Below are 18,769 nucleotides of genomic sequence, written 5' to 3'. Positions count from 1 at the left end.
AATTTCAAATACCTCCCAGTTGCTGTTTTTTTTCCAGCCTTGACGCTTGATGGACAGTCTGGACACTTTGCAGCGACCGTGCCGCTTCAGTTTGGCCTCATCCCCCCCGACCCCTATTCTCTGGAGACCTGTCAAATGTTTACCACGGTGTTTTAATGTTTATCTGATGTGGGATCAAGCTGATGGAGGGACATGCATGGATAAGTGTTGAGTAACAGTATATGGGCTTTACTTTCCCGGGAATGCGATTTAAGATGATGGATTGTCAGGGATTTGGCTCGGAGCTGAAGTCCCTGCAACGCTCGCTTTGAGAGAGTCGTGTTCAGTTTTACATGAATCAAAAAGCAGTTAGACACTTATGATATGAACGGCAATTAGAAAATGAAACTGATTACAAGAGAGGGCACTTCACTTTGAGCGTCAAAAGTGTGAAACCCAATTTTGCCGTTTCGGGTACAGCAGGCGGTCGCTGAAGTTGGACAAGCTCTGATATGGAACGGATTATTTCAAGGTTTTCAGTGAATGTACCAGATATCCAAGTTGTACAATCAAAGCTTTCTATCATTTGACCTCTTATTTATTTTGCTACTGACATGATGAAAACACTGTTTGTTTCTAATGTATCAAATCCAATGTATCATATGAATATTTTTCAAAAACAAGAACAAAATGGCTTTTATCAGCAGTGAACGTGTTCCCTGGTGTATTAGCTACTATGTTTACATCGTTTACATTTAATGCTGTCAGTTTTCCTGTCAAATACTAATAAGTGTAAAAAAAAAATAATAATACTTCCAAAGAATAACGGTTTGACATGTGGCCTGGCTGCAAGAATCAGATTCACAGTACTGAGTGGCTTTTGTACAAATCAGCAATGTTTAACATGCTATTATAATGACCTTCGACATCAAAGCATTGCATTGAAATTCGGTAAGGGACAAGATGGTGGTTGGTGGGGAGGAGGGGGTGAGACAGTGAGATGGTTTCAAAAGTAACAGATGGATGAAGGTGACTGAAACTCCAGCAGGAGAGGGACAGATGGGGTTGAAACAGAGATTGGAGGCGAGGCGACCGCCACACGTGGGTGCAAAACTAAACCGAAAAAAAAAAAACTGGAAAAGGCCCACAGTTCATGTTTAAATCCAACCCTCGACGTCCAAATGGGATGTCCTGAGGGGGGGAAAGCCGATGTTTTACATGGGAAAGCCGATGTTTTAAGTGTAAAAACCATTGCGATGCCTTTAAGTGTAAATACTGTATGTACATAACCTGTATTAATGTTGAAAAACAAAATATCTTCTTCAAGTATTGTTACTCCAGCACTTTGTATATTGTCTGCCCTTAAAATAAAAACAAACTTGATTAAAAATGCCTGTCCCCTGCATACTAACACCCCTCTGCATCAGTCCATCGATCAATATTGTGAAGACTTGGTACCATCTGTGCTTAAAGTTAGACATCTTTCTTAACAAAGCTCTTCAAGCACCTTCTATTATTTTGACGAACTAATCGGCAACCTGCAGCGTCTCCATGGGATCCTCACCAGACCAGACGGATATTGAAAAGGAATAATCAAGTTTCATATTGCCTTACGTGTGTGTGTGTGTGTGTGTGTGTGTGTGTGTTCCAGCAAAAAAACACACACACACACACACACACTGTCCAAAACCATTGGAGAGCAACCTTTCTCCACCTCACACCCCCCTCACTCCTCTCTATGCAGAGCGTCTCCAGGGAGTGGTAATGGATTGTGAGTAATGCTATCACCCCCCCACCCCCACCCCTCCTCCCCCTCCTCCCCCTCCTCCCCCCCCTCTCTCTGGTGTACTGGGGATGAAAACACTTGGAAGACTCGTGTCTGGCCTATTGTTTCTTCTAGTCTCTACAGGCAGATACTGTCCAGATAGGCTCGGTACGCTCTGCAGTGAACACGCTGTTCCCCTTTATGTTTCATTTGTGGTTTTCAGAATCAGCCTTTTTTTTTTTTTTTTTTTTCATATATATAACTATTTGAAATCCAGCCCAGGTTAGATATGGAATATGATTATTAAAAAAAGGGGGTTGTTTTATAAATGCTCTGATGACACAATTGTATGTTCTTGCAAAACCCAATAAACAAAGTTTAAAAAAATAAATAAAGGGGGTTGTAATTGAGGCCATTTTTAAGATGGAACTCCTATTAGAGTTGTGCAGCAGTGAGAAAACGGTGCTTTGCTTTTTTAACCCTCAACCCTGTTACACATAGCAAGAGTTTGGGTCCAAAATGAGAAATCCACTCTCCCATATTGACCGCTGGCATGAAAGTTATCCACATTGAAGTTAGGACTCATCTTATAAGATGTTTGCTTATAAAGTAGTTTTTTTAGTTTTTTTTTAGGACAGAATCATTTATGTTTTACAAATATTGCCGGATGAATTTCAGGTAGCAAAATGTTTCCAAAATTGATTTCTCTTTCTTTCTTTCTTTCTTTCTGTCTTTCTTTCTTTCTTTCTTCAAGACAAGAAACCCTTCATATGTATTGATTTCTTATGGTGAATGGATTGTTAATTTCTTTTATTATTTTCGTAACGCTGACTGGGATTGCACCTTTTTTCTTTCCTTTATGCTGTCCTCTGCTGAAAATAAACCTCCCTGCACGTTGCACCTGTGCTCTTTGCTATCCATCCTTTGTTTAAATCGTTAAATCGTTGTAGGAAAACTCGCTTTCAGAAAGTGTATCAGAAAGTTATTTGATGTCAATTTGATGAACGGTCTACACCGCCCTCACCAAGAACAGAGGCGTGACAGTGAAAGTAACATAAGCTGGTGGATGTTGTGTTTGTTTTGTATGGGTGGCCACAGTGGGAATCCAACCTCAACCTCCACCTATTCAGCTATGCAGAACCACACTGTGTGCTGCTGAATGTCACATTTCACTACAGCCTGTAGCTTTCATATTCAAAGATGTTTATTTATTCCCCACTACGCATACCTCATCTCCAACACCTGCTTTTCACATGTAAAGTCGGCCAACGTCAAGTTTTCCTGCAGCTAAATCTTTAAGAACTCAAACACTCTTTCAACCCTGTAACTGTAGCCCAGTTTCCATGAACAGAAGCTCATCTTCAGTCAGGAGTGTTAAAGCAGCAGAGGGGATGTTAGCCTTATACCGCTCTGCCCCCTTCTGTTCACTCTCTCTCTCTCACACACACACACACACACAGCTCACTGCGTTCCTCCCTCTACTGACTGGCCTTCCCCTGGTGTTAAAAAGGAGGAACTGCATCTGTCTGCTAAAAATCAACCAGACAAATCCATTAGATCCATTTGAAGGTTTTAAGATGAGTGACATTTCACATTTCATTATCTAAAGACTGTAGCTTGAATATTGTGCACAGTCATAAATAAAGACACTACAAGCTGCACACTTTCATGTAATATAGTGTTCTTACTCAGTGATTTGGACTACAACTTCAAGAAAACAAGGTTAACATTGTGATCTAAGCAAAACATCATGGATGCATGGACACAAAGTGGCATCCAATATGTGGTTAAGTCATTTTTATTGAAATTATTCCAGTGACAAGGATTACATTTATAAAAGGCTTAATTTATTACACAAATTTAGTAGAAGTAACAGAGTCGCAAATTACAAATTATACACAGCAACGAACATTTAAGTATTTACATTTTAAGAGGAGTTTGTTGTAATTTTTTTTTTTTTTAGGAGCAAGTACAGAAGTTCTTGCAGAACAGAGCATTGTATCAAAAGAAAGGTTGTATAAAACGTTAATAGGCACCAATAACTCTTTCAAACCCCGGCTTTGTTTTGTTTTTGACACAGAAAGATTCTGGTGTATTGTATGGTTCATCCCAGCCAAGTCTTTGCTTTCTATTTTCCTTTATCAAGCATGTCCTTCAATATATAATTAAAAAAATGTCACAAGAAAAGTGCCCAATTATCCAGGTATTTACCAACTCTTTGTCGGATGAGGAATTTTGTACACAGAACAAAAAGGTGTTCAAAATATGAGTGAACTGGTCTGTACTGAGTGAAATGCACCTGGAAAAAACATTTGTGACCGTGAAATTATAAGATTTAATCGAATTTTTGGGTCAAAAAGTGAAGCTCGAATTTTGAAAATATTTACTAAAGTGGGTAAAAAGAAACGTCCAATTCAAAAAAAGGCAATATCAGCATTGACCGACGGGATGTGAGAACTTCACGTGGAACTTCATAACTCTGGGGTTAAGTGCTGTCAAATTGAGAATTAGCTGGAAACAGCAGCTGCGTAAAGCGGCTGAGGATGACTGAGAAGAGAATAACAACAACAGCAGCTTAGAAATAAATGAATTCCAAACTAGTTTGGGTCGATAGCAAGCACCACACCAGAGGCCAGTAATGACACAGTTCCAAGAATCAACAGGGTCAAACTGAGCAGCGCTGTAAGATGATGACTGTGGACAAAATAAAGATCAATAAACGCTCGGTGTGTGTGTGTGTGTGTGTGTGTGTGTGTGTGTGTGTGTGTGTGTATAAAACAGAAGAGCGTGGGCTAATACTGCTCCGTTTAGTCAGTGATGAAAAAGGGCAATGTGACTCTTATGCTCTACGCACTAACCTTCAAAAACACCTTTAACACATCCACTGTTCTAATACAAAAGTGTGTGTGTGTGTGTGTGTGTGTGTTCTCTGTGATTCTACTCATTCACCACGCTCTGTATTCCACTTCAGCACCAAATCTGGACCTGTATCGCGGCTCGTTTCTCTCTCTGACCACAATATCACATACGGTTGCCCTCTTATCCAAGTCTCTTCACATGCAGAGCTCCAAGGCCTTTTGTAAGCACTCGGTGTGTGTGTTAGCAACAGGTTTCTTCTGGGTTTTTGCGTATGAATGGAGAACTACTAGTGTTATCGGTGGCATCAAGTGTGAATTTGTGCCATGAATGCTTTTAAACGTGTTTTATACAGATAAGCCTTCCATTTCTCGAGTGAAATGCTGTGTATTGTACTTATGCTAGCACTACCACAAATAAACTGACCTATTTACTAACGTGTGACACCCAGTTCCCCGCTTTCACTGAAAAACACATTAAAACTATACTTCTCTGAACATACATGTGCCGCTATGACAAGATTATTCATGAATTATCTAATTTATGAATCGTGAATTTGTTAGGAATATAGTTAAGCCGTCTATAGTAGGTCCCCAAAACTATAAAAAAAAAAAAATACACCCATCTTCATTCCTGTTTGGTCTTTCTCACCGCTCCTGATACTTGGTATCATCACAATCAACACAGTATGTACCTAAAACAAAGGATATATTTACTATAAATATTGTAAAATTCTATAAATAGATAAGACAGTATAATTTCAGTGGTAAATGTAAACAATAGTCTCGTAGGACAACATGAAAACCACAGTAGGAGGAGTGTACTGGTTTGTCATAAACCTGCAATGACCACCAAGATACTGCACTACCACAAAGCCAAGACTCCTGTGTTAATTAATACGACCCCAAACTAAACTGGATGTCTCCAACTGACCAAGCGCTCGGTGTCTGAGAACAAGCTTGAATCAGTAACAACATTTTCTCTCCATTCCACCAAATCGTCGTTATAAACCACCGACGTCACAAATGTCAACAGAATTGAAAAATGCCAAATGGTTATAAAATGAGAATTACAACCATGCAGAAGTTGTTTCTCTGACATTTTGGGGGCGCGGCGCCCAAAACCGCTTGTGATTATAGGCGCTACGTGACAGACATTCAAAATGGATCCCTTCCCAACCTGTAATTCTTGATGGAAGAATGAGAGAAAATGGTGCATTTACTGGGAACAAAAAAAAAAATGTTGAACACCTTCAGGGGGTATAAGGCGACTATAGGGTTGCCATAGAAACATACCGCCATATAATGGTACCTGTCTTTTAATCGCAGGCGTGCTATAACATTTTTCCACTGAGGGTAGATGGTGGGGTACATAATAAGGCAGGCAATCAGAAAGAACCACACTGGCCTGCAAATCAATTCCAGTCATTGCAGAGAGGAATCAATAGGTATATGTATAGGAGCTGGCAATCAAATCTGCATCATATTATGTAGATTTCAATGAGATGGCCTACATTGATTACAGCTTTATTGAATAACCATACTAACCAAGTAATCCAGTTAGAAAGCATATTTTTTTAACAAATTCATAGCATTATTTATCACCCATATAATATCACCAAGTAAATGTTGGCCTAGTATATGCAGAAAGAATGATTAATAATAAAAACAATCCCTGCAAATCCCAACATTACATTTTTCCAGTTTGAGATCTGACCAAACCAGTATTGTGTTATCACTTGTAATAATAATAATCTATTGTAAACTTTGCAAATGAAGTGTAGATCTACAATAAGGCACTTATGTGTTGTGTTAAAAAGCATGCTTCATTCAACCCAGAGCCTTTCAAGTGTAAGTTTTTAAGAAAATTCAAATAAATTAAACAGACATTTGTACATGGTGGACATGTGCACAGCTCGTCAAATATGAGCTGTTAATGTAAAATCGGCAAAAGGCTTCAACGTCACGACTGGGTCCTCAGCTTCCAAGTAAACAGTGAACACATGAACAAATGCTTAAAGTGTATAACGCTGTTAGAAAACAATGTATCAAAAACTATCCTTTAACAATAAAACCACTGATGTTAAACAAGAACTACCACAAACCGATCGTAGTCGTCTCAGAGACTGCTGAGGAAGACTAAGCACATAGTATAGCCCAAACCTTTCCTTTGGAAAGCGAATCAGCCACGTTGTAGCCGGCGGTGGAGAAGCACCCTCACTGCTCCTTGCGCTCGCATGGCGCCGTCTGCGGCTGGTTGGCACTTTTGTGGGGGTTCCACAGCAGGGGGGCGCTGAAGATGCCGATGATGCCCAGGTTGAGGACGAGGCTGAGGGCCAGCGCCCCGATGGTGCCCAGGAAGGAGGGCGACGCTCCGTGGGCCATGAGCCACGCCCGCCGTGAGGTCATGTCCGCTATCACGCCCTCCATCTGGAAGTGGGTCCCCACCACGGCGCAGACGTGGAAGAGCTGGTGGCTGGCTCCTGTACGGGGAGAGAAGCAGGGACGAGATCAGCTGGAGAAACAGCGAGGTAGGGACTTGAGGTTTAAAGTAAACTTTGCTAGTACCTTGGGTTGCGTAGCTTCCTGGCCATGATATAACCCCAAAATCGGCAATTCTCTGTTATCTGTTGCTCCGGTGCTCCGTGAGAGGAGAGTGAAGAATTGTGTTTTTTTCTCTCTCCATTCACTGCTATTGTATGGCCAAACAGGTCTGAAAATCACACTTCTAGCACATAAATGAACTAAATAGGTGAAAAAAAGTGAGAGACTTTCTGTTTTTATATATTGGCAGAATCTGCTTTGTCAAAGTCCTGTTTCCCACCTTTTTTCGCCTATTTACAATTATTGTTAAACGTACTATTTTCTTTGTTCCATCAGTTTCCTCCGACTTGATTTTGGAGTTACACTCACTCAAACTGAAAGGTTTAATAAATATTAAGAAAACCGATTCACTTTGTTCGCATTCGTTTATGTGCCAGAAGTGTGATTTTCAGACCTGTTCCTGCATACAATGGCAGTGAATGGAGAGAGAAAAAAACGCAATTCTCCAATCTCCTCTAACAGAGCCACAGATAACAGAGAATCACTGATTTTGCCGTTTTATCATGTCCAAGCTACACAACCCAAGGTCAAACTTCACTTGAAATATTCTGAAGATGCACACAACTGGTATGTGTGAATCATTCAATAAGGAGACAAGAGCAGACTTTATTGTTTTAAGTTAAAACTCACTCACTGGCTTATACAAGACAGACAATGAATAATTTCAGTCATTTATCCAAAAAAATAAAAAAAATCAAACATTTGCTGGTTACTACTAAGATTTGCTTGCTTTTCTCCATTTCATATCATTATAAAATGAATACTTTGGTCGTTTTAGTAAGCAATTTTAAGAATCACTTTGGGCTCTGATAACTTGTGATGGCCATTTGTCATTATTTTTGACATTTTATAGACAAAATGATTAATCGATTAATCAAAAAACTATTACTATTATTACTACTAGATTAGCTGTTGTGTGCAGAGTGTTATACATGCTGGCCCCGAGATTTGAAGCAGCAACCTTCCAGTCAGCAGCTTGCTTCTCTAGCCTTCAGTCTACTTCAAGCCTTTGGATAAGCAAAAATATCTAGGGCAACAGTGCATACTCCAACCTAAATACTAAATGCGATGGACATACCAAAGTAGTCGAAGCGCCCTGGGGCCCACCTCTCCGGGAGGTGGGAGGCAAACAGGAAACAGGTGAGCAAGGCGAAGAGGAGGTGGTAACAGTGATTGGACAAGGCCTCGCTGGGGCTGCAGTTCCCCCCGCAGCACAGCAGCAGCTGTGAAAAAAACACCCAGAAGTCAACACATTTATTTAGAAAATGCTTTTGACACTTGAGGTTTGTCACAAAGTCCTTTACAGAGCAACAGAGGATATAAATACAGATAAAGTGACAACAAACCTCACAAATTTTAAGATATGAGGACAGAGGTTTGTGTGTGTGTGTGTGTGTGTGTCTGTATATGTATGCGTGTGTGTGAGAGCACCAGGTCAGTCCACAACACAGAAAATCATAAGTAGGGTGAACAAAGAAAAAAATACCCACATCTAAAAAAAGCTGACCTGGTTAGAAAAACAAACAAACAAAATGACTTATTGCACAAACTAATCACCCCAGTGATCAGTGGAATTAATTGATTGCAACAACACATTTACATTAGATTAAGAAAGGAAATCAGCTTCCAGGTTAGTGAGCCAAAAGTCCTGCTCAAAGTATTAAAGACGGGCACTAATCACATCTGAGCTCTTACATAATAATGCAAACACAGTTCGGTAGCTTTTGCAAAATAGTTCATAGTGGAAATTGAGGCTGCAAATTCTGCCCCAGAAATAGAGAGAAGACTCCAAGTGTGCACATGCAGACTGTTTTAAGTTTTGAATAAAAGCAGACCTGAAGCACAAATGGAAATGCACGTCCCACACCACATTCAAGCTCCTGATACATTATTGGCAGCTTGAATCCAGTGTGCAAATATTTTTCCATTGTGTGCGGCAAATGTTGCTCCGTACTGACACTCACCCTGTAAAACAGAGGGACAGTGTCGAAGATGAATGGAAAGACAAACGCTCCGGTCCGCACAACTTTACTTCTTTGCGGGAACTGCAACTCCAGGAACCTATGGAGACGGACAGGGGGCAGTAATTACGCTCACATTAGGCCAAGTCTTCTCCATGTCTTTCATGTTTAGTATTGACAAACCACTGCTGCCCGTTGTTCTTTGTAGAAATCCCCACATTATGCAATACACCGCTGCTAGCCATGCTTGAGACCCTTTAATCGTATTACTCTTCGACCCTGGTGTCGGCCATTGGAGCGGGTTTGGGCAGAGCGGCACATGAGGGAAATCAGTGTTTGCCCTGATCCTCCTGAAAGGCATACTGCCACTGACTGTCCATCAACAAATGGGAGTAGATCACAGCATTACTCAATTCCACGTTTGTCTATTTAAATCTATGATTTAAGGCCAATGAGTCTTTATTTCGCTGATATATGCACTGTAAGATGCTCTGGATAGCAGTGTCAGCTTAATGTTGTCAAGTGCACATACTGGAGTTAGACTGATATATAATTTTGCAGTAATTACGCTCACTTGGCCAAGTCGCCGAAAATGGCCTTTTGTTAAATATCAGGTAGCCTATTGACCAGTCATGCCGTCCAGTGTCGTATGATGCGGGGTCCTCTCTGACCACAGCTACATAAAAACAGTCTGTAAAACCTGCAATGAAATTTGATTTTCTTTGCACATTTTATTTATTCATATAGTTGTTCAATTATATTTTTTGTAAATGAATTATTCATTTAAAAAGGCAGTGGTAGAGTTTCCCTACGACTGAATAGGTGAGTGGGTCACCCTGTCATAAAGAGTTTAAAATAATTTAATTACTGTAAGTTTCAGTGGAGAGTTTTAGTGTCCCATGATGGTCGAAATGCTGTTTCAGAGGCTTTATTATCCTGACAAGAATATCATTCTGGGGGAAACACTAAATCCTTTTTTGGCATGACAATAATCAAACGTAAAGATACCAAATACTGGCACAAATATCGACCATCAACATTCAATACAAAAATACTGCTATCTGCACCGGCTTTTAAAAACCTGCATATCGGTCGAACTCCAGCACCTACTATTATGATCAATCAAGGGTTGGAATTGGTGTTCGACTTGAATTTATTTCAAACATTTACTTGCTTTTAACCAAACTCCAAAAAGTTATATTCTCACAAATCCAGTATAGGAAAATTCAATTATCATTGATGGAGACAGCAGCCTCTTACCTGGAATAGCAGGACAAGCTGGTACAGAATAGTGTGTTGCCGATGGCGATGGGGACAAAATGTTGATGGAGCCAACTGTTCACCCAGCAGTCCGGTATGACATAGGCCGCATAGGCTATGGCACAACCTAAACAGCAGCACACAACATCAAAATACATTAAAAAAAATAAGCTGTTATTGAATGATTTGACCAGAGAGGACTGTAGTTCTTAGTTTACTCTGTAACACCAATACCTGTCCTGAATAAATTCACAAAAGTACATTAAATCAATCAACAACGTCAAATAAAATAAGATAAAAAAAATCACATAGCATGGCCCGACATAAGTGTGACACATATAGTGTGTAGTGTACTGTAGCTATTTGAGGACTTAGACATTACACTTGAAAAAAGCACAATGTAGCTGTTGTCTATTTCCAGAAAGTGCATCTGTTGTGTGTTTGATTAGCAAATCCCCGATGAAAGCTCAGTCCAAGTACAGCGAGTGAAAAGTTTGTCCTAAAATTTTGGCCCTGCAGTGACAAACCCCCCAGCAGCTCTTATCCCTGAGATGGACTTTTGAACACTGGAGACTGGCTACATCTTGGCACTAAGGAGCTTTGTGGCAGATTAAGGATCACACTGCCGGGGGCCACATCATTTGTGAAAGGCCCTCAGTTAGTTGCATGTTAATGTTTGATTATGGGTCTGCAGGAGGGATCTCATATACTATGAACATACACACGCCCATAAAACCAAATGCATACCCTAAAATGCACACAAGTCTGTGCAACAGGGAACATACACACCCATAAACCTAAATACATAGGCTTAGGACAAAATGCAGACAAAATAAGTCTGTCTTGCATGTGTATGCACGCCCGAAAATAGGCAGACAGACCTACAGAAACAGCACATGCCTCCTAAAAAAACAACTTTGCCCTATCAAATGAGTACTTGTGCAACAAGCTCTGAATTTATACACGATAGAGATATCTTTTCATTATTTCTTTGTTGAAAGGTTGGTGCTGAGGGAAAGGCAAACATTATTCATAGGAGAAAGGGTTGTGAGGTCAAGCAAACACTGTTTTCAGTGCCGATAGCAAGCTATCAAACAAATCATTGTATCTGGAGGGAGGCTGAACAAAAGTTACCATTGCTTGTGGTTTTGAGGCGATATGGAAATCAGACATGCCCATATCACATCCAGCTGATATTCAAACTTACAATGAATGCTAAAGGGATGTAACGATATTTTGAATTTCTCTGTTATGGCATTTGCGAGGCAAATTAAATGTCACGTCAGCATTCTTAGAAACTGATTACCATAAGCTAGCTTGCAGCTGGGGGTTTTAACAAGACATTTGTTGGTCGACTGACTTGTCAATACAGACACTTGAGACTAAAGAGACTAAAATTCAAAATAATATCCACTGAACTACCACAGTTGATGTGGAAAATGCACTTCTACTGCCGCCATTTCAGTAGCACAACCACCTCAAATGTTTTGTTCATGAAACCATGATGATGTGCTTCCAGTGAGCACCACTTACAGTTTAGCTTCAGTTTCACTATGGTCATGTGGTTCAAGACTTGCTCTTTAACCAAATGCTGTTCTGCCCTCTCTTCTAATCCTCATTAAGGATAAAATAACAGTAAAATAACAAGAGTCCTCTGTACGCTGATTGTCACCTTGACAGAATTCCTGTTTACCTGGAATCGTTCTGGTCGATAGTTGTAACCTTAAGCCTGTGAGCCGTGAACGGTGGCCTACATAGAGCAAGCTCAACAGGCTTTAACACCAGCTGTTAGATCCCATCTCTGATAGGCCACATTTGAAACAATAACCCAGCAGGCTGGTACTGCGCAGAAAGCTGGAGGACGCAGGTTCAAGGCCCCGTGTCCTCTTATCATACAGTTAGGGCGTTTTAAACCCTAGTTCATTTAGTGCAGTTATTTCAAATTCTGAAGTTGTTTCTCCTTTAGTTTGGTTTATTTGGGCATATGAGTAAACAGCAATTGCACTCGGGTGCAAACCAAAACAATCAGACCTAAATCTTGTTGACGGGGAGGTCTCATTTCCAAATGAACCCTGGAGTGCTTTGTTTGGAGTGAGAATGTGATCCGACGTGATCTGACCCAATTACAGGAATCACTGTGCATTTGTTGGGTTGGATCACGTTCTCGCTCCAAACGCAGCTGATGCTCCAAGCTTGCTGTCCCAGAAGAAATTCCTTTCCAACACCAAGTTTCGGACTGAAATGACTGCTCTGCATGTAGCTTTTGCTGATAAATTATTGCTTACTTGAAATGTTGCCACGTGAAACACAATCAAACTGATGTGTAAATGCAACAAAATAACTCATCCCCTGATTTGCACTAAAGTAAAACAGACTATAGGTTTGAAAACGCCATTATACACATTCAAACCTGCAAGCTGTCTTCTATTGTGGGCCACTGAGCAGTTGTTGGGTTAAGTGCCCTTGCACAAGAGGAAGAGGAAGAGGAAGCAGAGAGAATCACGCATTCATTTCCCTGACTTCACAAAGATTTTCCCTGGGGTTCTGGGGAACCAACAAAATAAAAGTCACAAGCCTTTTATTTTTAGGATGCCGCCACCCTCGATGAATTCTCACCCAAGCTGTAGAGGCTGAGCGCGCCGTAGTCGAAGAAGTAGCAAATGTGACGGGACTCCGGGGACATGGTGCTGAAGGTGTGGGCGCAGCTGGAGGTGAAGGGGTAGATGCAGATCAGTAGCATGTACACCAGCAGGGGCCAAGTGTAGCTATCTGTCAGGAAGTTCAGCGTGGAGCAGAGGACGCTGAAACGCCACAGGAAGTACCTGGGAAACACAAGTAGCCTCGTCAATTTCCAGCGTGAAAACTTCAAAATCTAAAATGTGTGAGAAAGCTAAGAAATTCTGGTAGGTTCAGGTACAAGCTGAAGAAAAACTTGTTGTGGGTAACGAGTTACAAAGTAATGCGTTACTATAATCACATTACTTTTTCCTGTACGGAGTAAAGTAAGGTGTGGCTGTTCCAATTTCAGTAATCACATTACAGTTACTGATCAAACAGTCATTACTTGCATTACATTCTTTAGCCTTTTTAACCTCTTTATTGGCGTAATATCTATCCAAAGGTTCCCCTTGTCTTATCCTGCCTTCAAGTCATGTTGGAAACATCAGAATTACGCGCAGAATGCATATGAACGAGCCAACAAAGTGGTAAAGACGACTTGAAAAGTCAGGATTCAGGTCTCCCCTCTTAATTTGACTCAGACTTGTCTTGGTCTCAGCCAATATTAGATGTTTACTTAACTATCTACAATTTTCAGATATATTACCGCCTGATCCACCTTCATTTATTTTCCCCCCAGCACTACAAACAATTTAAGGGATTAGCCTACACCTGTGTATGCTATGTAATGGTCCTCAAGCTTCTATGCACTGATTAGTTTAAGTCCATATGCATTCATTAGTTGGATGTTGAGGGGTTTAGTACAGAGCTCCTGCAGATAGATCTGTATTTCAGTTGCTCCTTAAGAGACTCCTTCATCATTATTTTTACATCTGGAAAGACAGGTCCACTGTTGATTTAGGTATTTAGTATTTAGCCATTTTGGCCTTGAATATGCTCTGGTCTTGGTCTCGACTTAGTCTCAACCCCCTTTGGACCTGGTCTTGACTCGAACTCAACTGGACCAAGTTCAAAGCGTTATCCATCTCATATGGAAAATTTAGGTGCAGCAAGGCATAAAAACACAACACACAACAAAACTGTGCCAAACAAAAATATCCAGTGCAAAATATTCCGAAAACATATGACACATTAAATAAAGACATTAAGAGATGAAAAATGAAAAGTGCGGCACATGGAAAAACTGAGAACTTCAGTCTATTTGGTCTAGATTTAGAGAGAACATTTCCCAGTTGTACACACCACGTTGGCAGGAAGTGGGTCCAGATGTTGACCGTCTCGTTGTTCATCTGGAAGCTGCTAAGGAGGCAGTCCATCGCTGAGCTCCGGGGGTGACGGTAGCCAGAGATGATGCCATCCTCCCGGAAGACCTGAGGGCCGAACAGACAGTCCATGTGACATGTAAACAAGAGAAAGTAATGACAATGTGTTATACTCTGTTCCCAAAAGGCAAATTCCTCTTTTCACTTGCCCCCATCTACAGGGAGGTCAGGGTCAGCTATAGTGTCCCTGTTCTGATCAAAGTAATAATCCATGACATTTTCATATAGGTAAATGTGTGTTTTTCATATAACAAAAAAGTTATTCAACCTATACCCAGTTTGGGAAAGCTTTTAAGCAGTTCCAAACAGCCGGTGTCAGTTTGGTGTTTCCAGGGAAAAATCCTCTGGCACACAGGAAATGATGTGTTTTACATTTCTGGCAGCAGCAACAGTGGTTTGTTTGAGAATAAATAGAAGAAGAACTGGGTAGTTAGCATGAGCAGCGATAGCCACTATAGCTGAACAGACACAGAAAAGAGCGCCACCTACGGAAACTCAAACTCATCAACACCCTGCTAATAAATTACCTTCCCAGTAAAGCAGAAATGTTAAATATCATGTGGCTTGTCTGTTGATTGAGTACGCATTTGTGAAATGATTTTGACTTTGAGCTTCTAGATCAGTTTTGAGTGGAGCAGAAACTGTGAGAAAACAGAGTTGGTTGTGCCGTTTCCTGGTGTTTTATGTTGTTTGCACACTGTATTGCATTTTTTTTTTTTGTGATTGATTGTCCATTAGTTAAATCTAGGTAGGCTTGTCTTTGTAAAGTCCTTTGAGACATGCTTTAGGGATGAAGGGTTATATAAATAAACCTGACTTAACTTGAGTGTGGTGACTCCTTACGATTGGAGGTTGGTTTTGACCCTTAAAACTATGACTAACTATCACTAAATTTCACCTTAAATCCCCTTAAAGGAGGCTCAAGGCTAGAAAAACAGTTACTACTACTATCCCAGTTGTTGGTGAAAGATCAGATGTTTGAGGGAGGGAAAACACTGAGATTACAGTCATTCCAACCCCTACTCTGTGGCGTAGGGTTCGCCCCCAAACCAGACGTCTCTGTCACTACAGCCCCAGCGCTAGAAAAAAAACTATAAATATGACATTTTTTTTCAATTATTTCTATGGGTAAATACATAGCTGTTTGTGACGAATGTGACAAAGACAAGTGGTCAAATTAACAGCTGAGCATCGAAAACAAATGGGATGCAAAATTGATCGTAAAGGAAAACAAGACTAAAAACAGATCTTAATCCATTTGATTTAATTTAAACTAGTTTTACTGCAGCTCATTTGCATGCAACAACAGGCTAGACTATGCAAAAAGTTACCTGGATAAAAACGTCTGTTATGGCATGAAGCCTATTGTTTTATTATTTATATTTATTATTTTCAATATGAGGCCAGTTTGATTTATTTTTTAAAGCTGGAGCTATGAAAAGCTCCCCATGTTCATGAAACCTGGGTGTTATTGCCAGTAAACAAGGAGTCTTAATAAGTTGCCGAGTCTATATGATCAAATGTGAACGTTCAAGACTTTACAAGGAGACTGAAAAGTAACAGAACCAGACAGATTTTGTTTTTGTTTGTTTGTTTGTTTGTTTTTTGATTTTTCTGACAGACACAAGCAGGTATGGAGGAAGATTTTGCTAGGAATTCTTGCTTTTTCAAACAATAACGTAAAAGATTGCTATTTTCATTCAAATAACAAAGAGAAGAAGTCAGTTTATTGGCGCGGGGCTGGTTCTCTAGAGCCACGCTATTGTAGCAGAACCTTGCATACTGACAGGCTGCACAAACTGCCTACAGGCTCTCTCAGTGCCACTGTACTTTCCTGTTTAACTAAGAGTAACTACACAAGTAAATTTAACTATTCCAACAAGAAACACAATACCCAGAAAAAAAACTCCACTCAGAAAGGCTATTAAACTACACCTGTCTTATTTGGGGCTTATTACTTGATCGAGCAATCAATGGTGCCAAATAGTTTCTGTCTGGGACTTTCACTGCATTCAGCCTGTCCTTCTGGCCCTATATTTAAATTATTATTATTAATCTATTCAATTGATAAAATGCACAGCGCCATCTAATTCAGGTGGTGTTTGATTTTATCACCGCTGAGTGCCGACGGAGAAGAGGCAGGCGGGTCTTGGAAAGGTTTGGTAGATTTGGTTGGCTGACCTAAGAGCCACACTTGGCCCAGCGTTACGCCAGTGCCCCCATTTTCATACAATCAGTGCTTACCCCATTTTAGAGAATACCAGACCTGCCTCATATAGTATTTGCAAGTAATTCGGAACTTTAATAACAGATAGTGTCAGGTACTTTCCAGTGAGTATCTAAACTTTCTGGGAATCACTGCATGGCATTTGGTACTTACAGCCTGGTTAAAACAAACACTAAGAATGCAAATACTGTTCGATTCGGCGCTGTTGAGGAGATTTCCCACTTACCTTGGGGACCTGGTGGATGTCAAAGAGCTGGGGGAGTTTGATGCTGAGCATGTCTGTGGGCAGTTTGATAGCAACCCTCCCTCTCTGACAAACCTCCCGGAGCCTGGCCCGTCCTCCGCGGCAGAGGACTAACCAGACGGGGCAGTCAAACGCCGGGACCTGGGCCCCTTCTCCTGGCCCTGCTGGCTCCCATCGCAAGCAGCGTCCCCAGCCCCAGCCCTGGCTCCACCCGCCTCCGCCACCACCACTGTCCCCACCGCCCCGCCACACTGGAAACACTGCAGAGACACACAAGAAACAGACGCAATGAGACACAAGAAGAACAGAAAATAATTCTTAGCATCTGTGTTGCTGTACCAGATGGGTGGGGCTCTTAGTGCCAGGAAGTTTAGACTATTTGAATTAGGAATGCTCCAATCAGCCGCCAATAATCATCAAATAAACATTCTAAGGTCATCGGTTTTTAATATATGGTTAGAAACAGCTGGACAGAAGGCAGCGCTTATGCTGCCTCAATGAAAACCTTTTTCACGCAGGCAGGAAAAGGACATCAGTCATTATGCACACACTAAGATGTGATAACCATGTTTGGATAAAGACTATGATTTATTTACACATGGTTAGGCCAGCTATGTCATGCAGCCATAAAAACAATCTGTTAAAACACATTGCTATATTGAAACTTTACTGTTCATACTGGCTGTGCACTGATGATGACGTGCCGTTATTCATAGAAGGTTTGGGTAAAATGCATCATTTCAAATGGTGATCAGCTGATCACGATGTTACAAAACCGGTAACTGGAATTGGCCCCTAAAAATACAAAAGTGATCATTATAAAATTGTTAAATAAGGGTGATAGGTGATGCCTTGACATCACCGAAGTCCTCTGACACAGTTTCAACACACTGGAGTTCTGGTTAGTGTTCAGTAGTGTTTCATCTTTGTGGTGATCACAGGCCAAACGTTTATCAGCATTCAAGTTTGTATGACAGAGTCCTTAAGTGGGATGACTTTGTCGACTGGGACCGACATTGGGAACAATCTCCCATTGTGCCTCCTCTTGAGACGTACCCAGACATCGACTCGGAGAATGACTGGCATTGTCACATTGTAGTGGGCTGCTAACAAAAGCAAGCATGGTAATAACAACATGTTCCTGAGAGCCAGTATTACACAGAGCTTTCCTTCTCTGTCGAGAGAAGGGGAAAGTTGTCAGTAAGATAACTTTTGTTTCTAAGCCCATGCCAGGTCTTCAATATTCCAGGCATGCTTTGCTTTGACAGCATTTGGCTGGCAAAACAACTGAACAATTATTTTTTTCTAACAATCTCTCATCAGCTGTTGGGAATTACAGTTGAGCAAGTTGCAAGCTGCCATTATTTTAGCAGCACACCACTCTTGTTTACATGTAGTGGGTGGATTACTAAATAAAAAAGTTGGGATACGCAATAGGGAGACACAATGTGAAGCGTGAGGGAGTATTTGAGCAACAGGAAACACTTGTCTGATGTGCAGGCGCTCATGCGTGACACACACACACACACACACACACACACACACACACACACACACACACACACACACACACACACACAAACAACCAGATTATACAACATGTGGGGACAAGCACGCCAGTGTGTGCTGAAACAGGACGAGAGATGATCACATGTTGTCTTGGACACATCGTTCTGTGTCTCCTCCGCCTACATGTCATTAAAACACCATTACTGTCAACATAGACTGGATGGAAATTTTTGCTCCTTGTAGTATTATATTGGGAGTACAAAACATTTTCCTTTCATAATATAAAACTGGGCATTACTGCTACTGGACTCTCAGAATTGAGAAAACATAAATTCTACACGTAATATGTAATTTGATGGACCTT

The 18,769-nt window shown here is 40.9% G+C and overlaps 1 protein-coding gene across 2 annotated transcripts; it reads right to left on the bottom strand.

The window, feature by feature from the left end:
- Positions 1-3,588: 3,588 nt before the first annotated feature.
- Positions 3,589-17,044, bottom strand: paqr6 (progestin and adipoQ receptor family member VI). 2 transcript variants are annotated; one of them, XM_078287185.1, is made up of 8 exons: positions 16,879-17,044; positions 14,346-14,473; positions 13,041-13,246; positions 10,425-10,551; positions 9,168-9,264; positions 8,282-8,426; positions 6,864-7,082; positions 3,589-4,536 (listed from the first exon to the last, which is right to left on the bottom strand). In XM_078287185.1, exons 1-8 carry the CDS (start codon positions 16,927-16,929, stop codon positions 4,457-4,459), a joined length of 1,053 nt encoding a protein of 350 aa, XP_078143311.1. In that variant the 5' UTR covers positions 16,930-17,044; the 3' UTR covers positions 3,589-4,456. The 2 variants fall into 2 exon arrangements, with proteins under 2 accessions (XP_078143311.1, XP_071763212.1); XM_071907111.2 differs by having other exon boundaries at positions 3,589-7,082; positions 16,879-17,022.
- Between the last annotated feature and the right edge of the window lie 1,725 nt (positions 17,045-18,769).

The sequence above is a fragment of the Centroberyx gerrardi genome, chromosome 12, assembly GCF_048128805.1.
Source record: "Centroberyx gerrardi isolate f3 chromosome 12, fCenGer3.hap1.cur.20231027, whole genome shotgun sequence".
In the NCBI taxonomy this organism is placed as follows: Eukaryota; Metazoa; Chordata; class Actinopteri; order Beryciformes; family Berycidae; genus Centroberyx; species Centroberyx gerrardi.
The sequence above is the reverse complement of the archived record's forward strand: the minus strand, read 5'-3'. Positions and strand labels throughout refer to the sequence as shown.

Bases quoted from the DNA above. Each gene is read 5' to 3' on its own strand.
- paqr6 (XM_078287185.1), bottom strand. From the start codon at position 16,929: ATGCTCAGCATCAAACTCCCCCAGCTCTTTGACATCCACCAGGTCCCC. The intron at 7,083-8,281 runs GTATGTCCATCG...CTCCCCGTACAG, and splicing joins AGGGCGCTTCGACTACTTTG to GAGCCAGCCACCAGCTCTTC. The intron at 4,537-6,863 runs GTGCCAACCAGC...GAGCAGTATTAG, and splicing joins GCTGTGGAACCCCCACAAAA to CCCACGCTCTTCTGTTTTAT.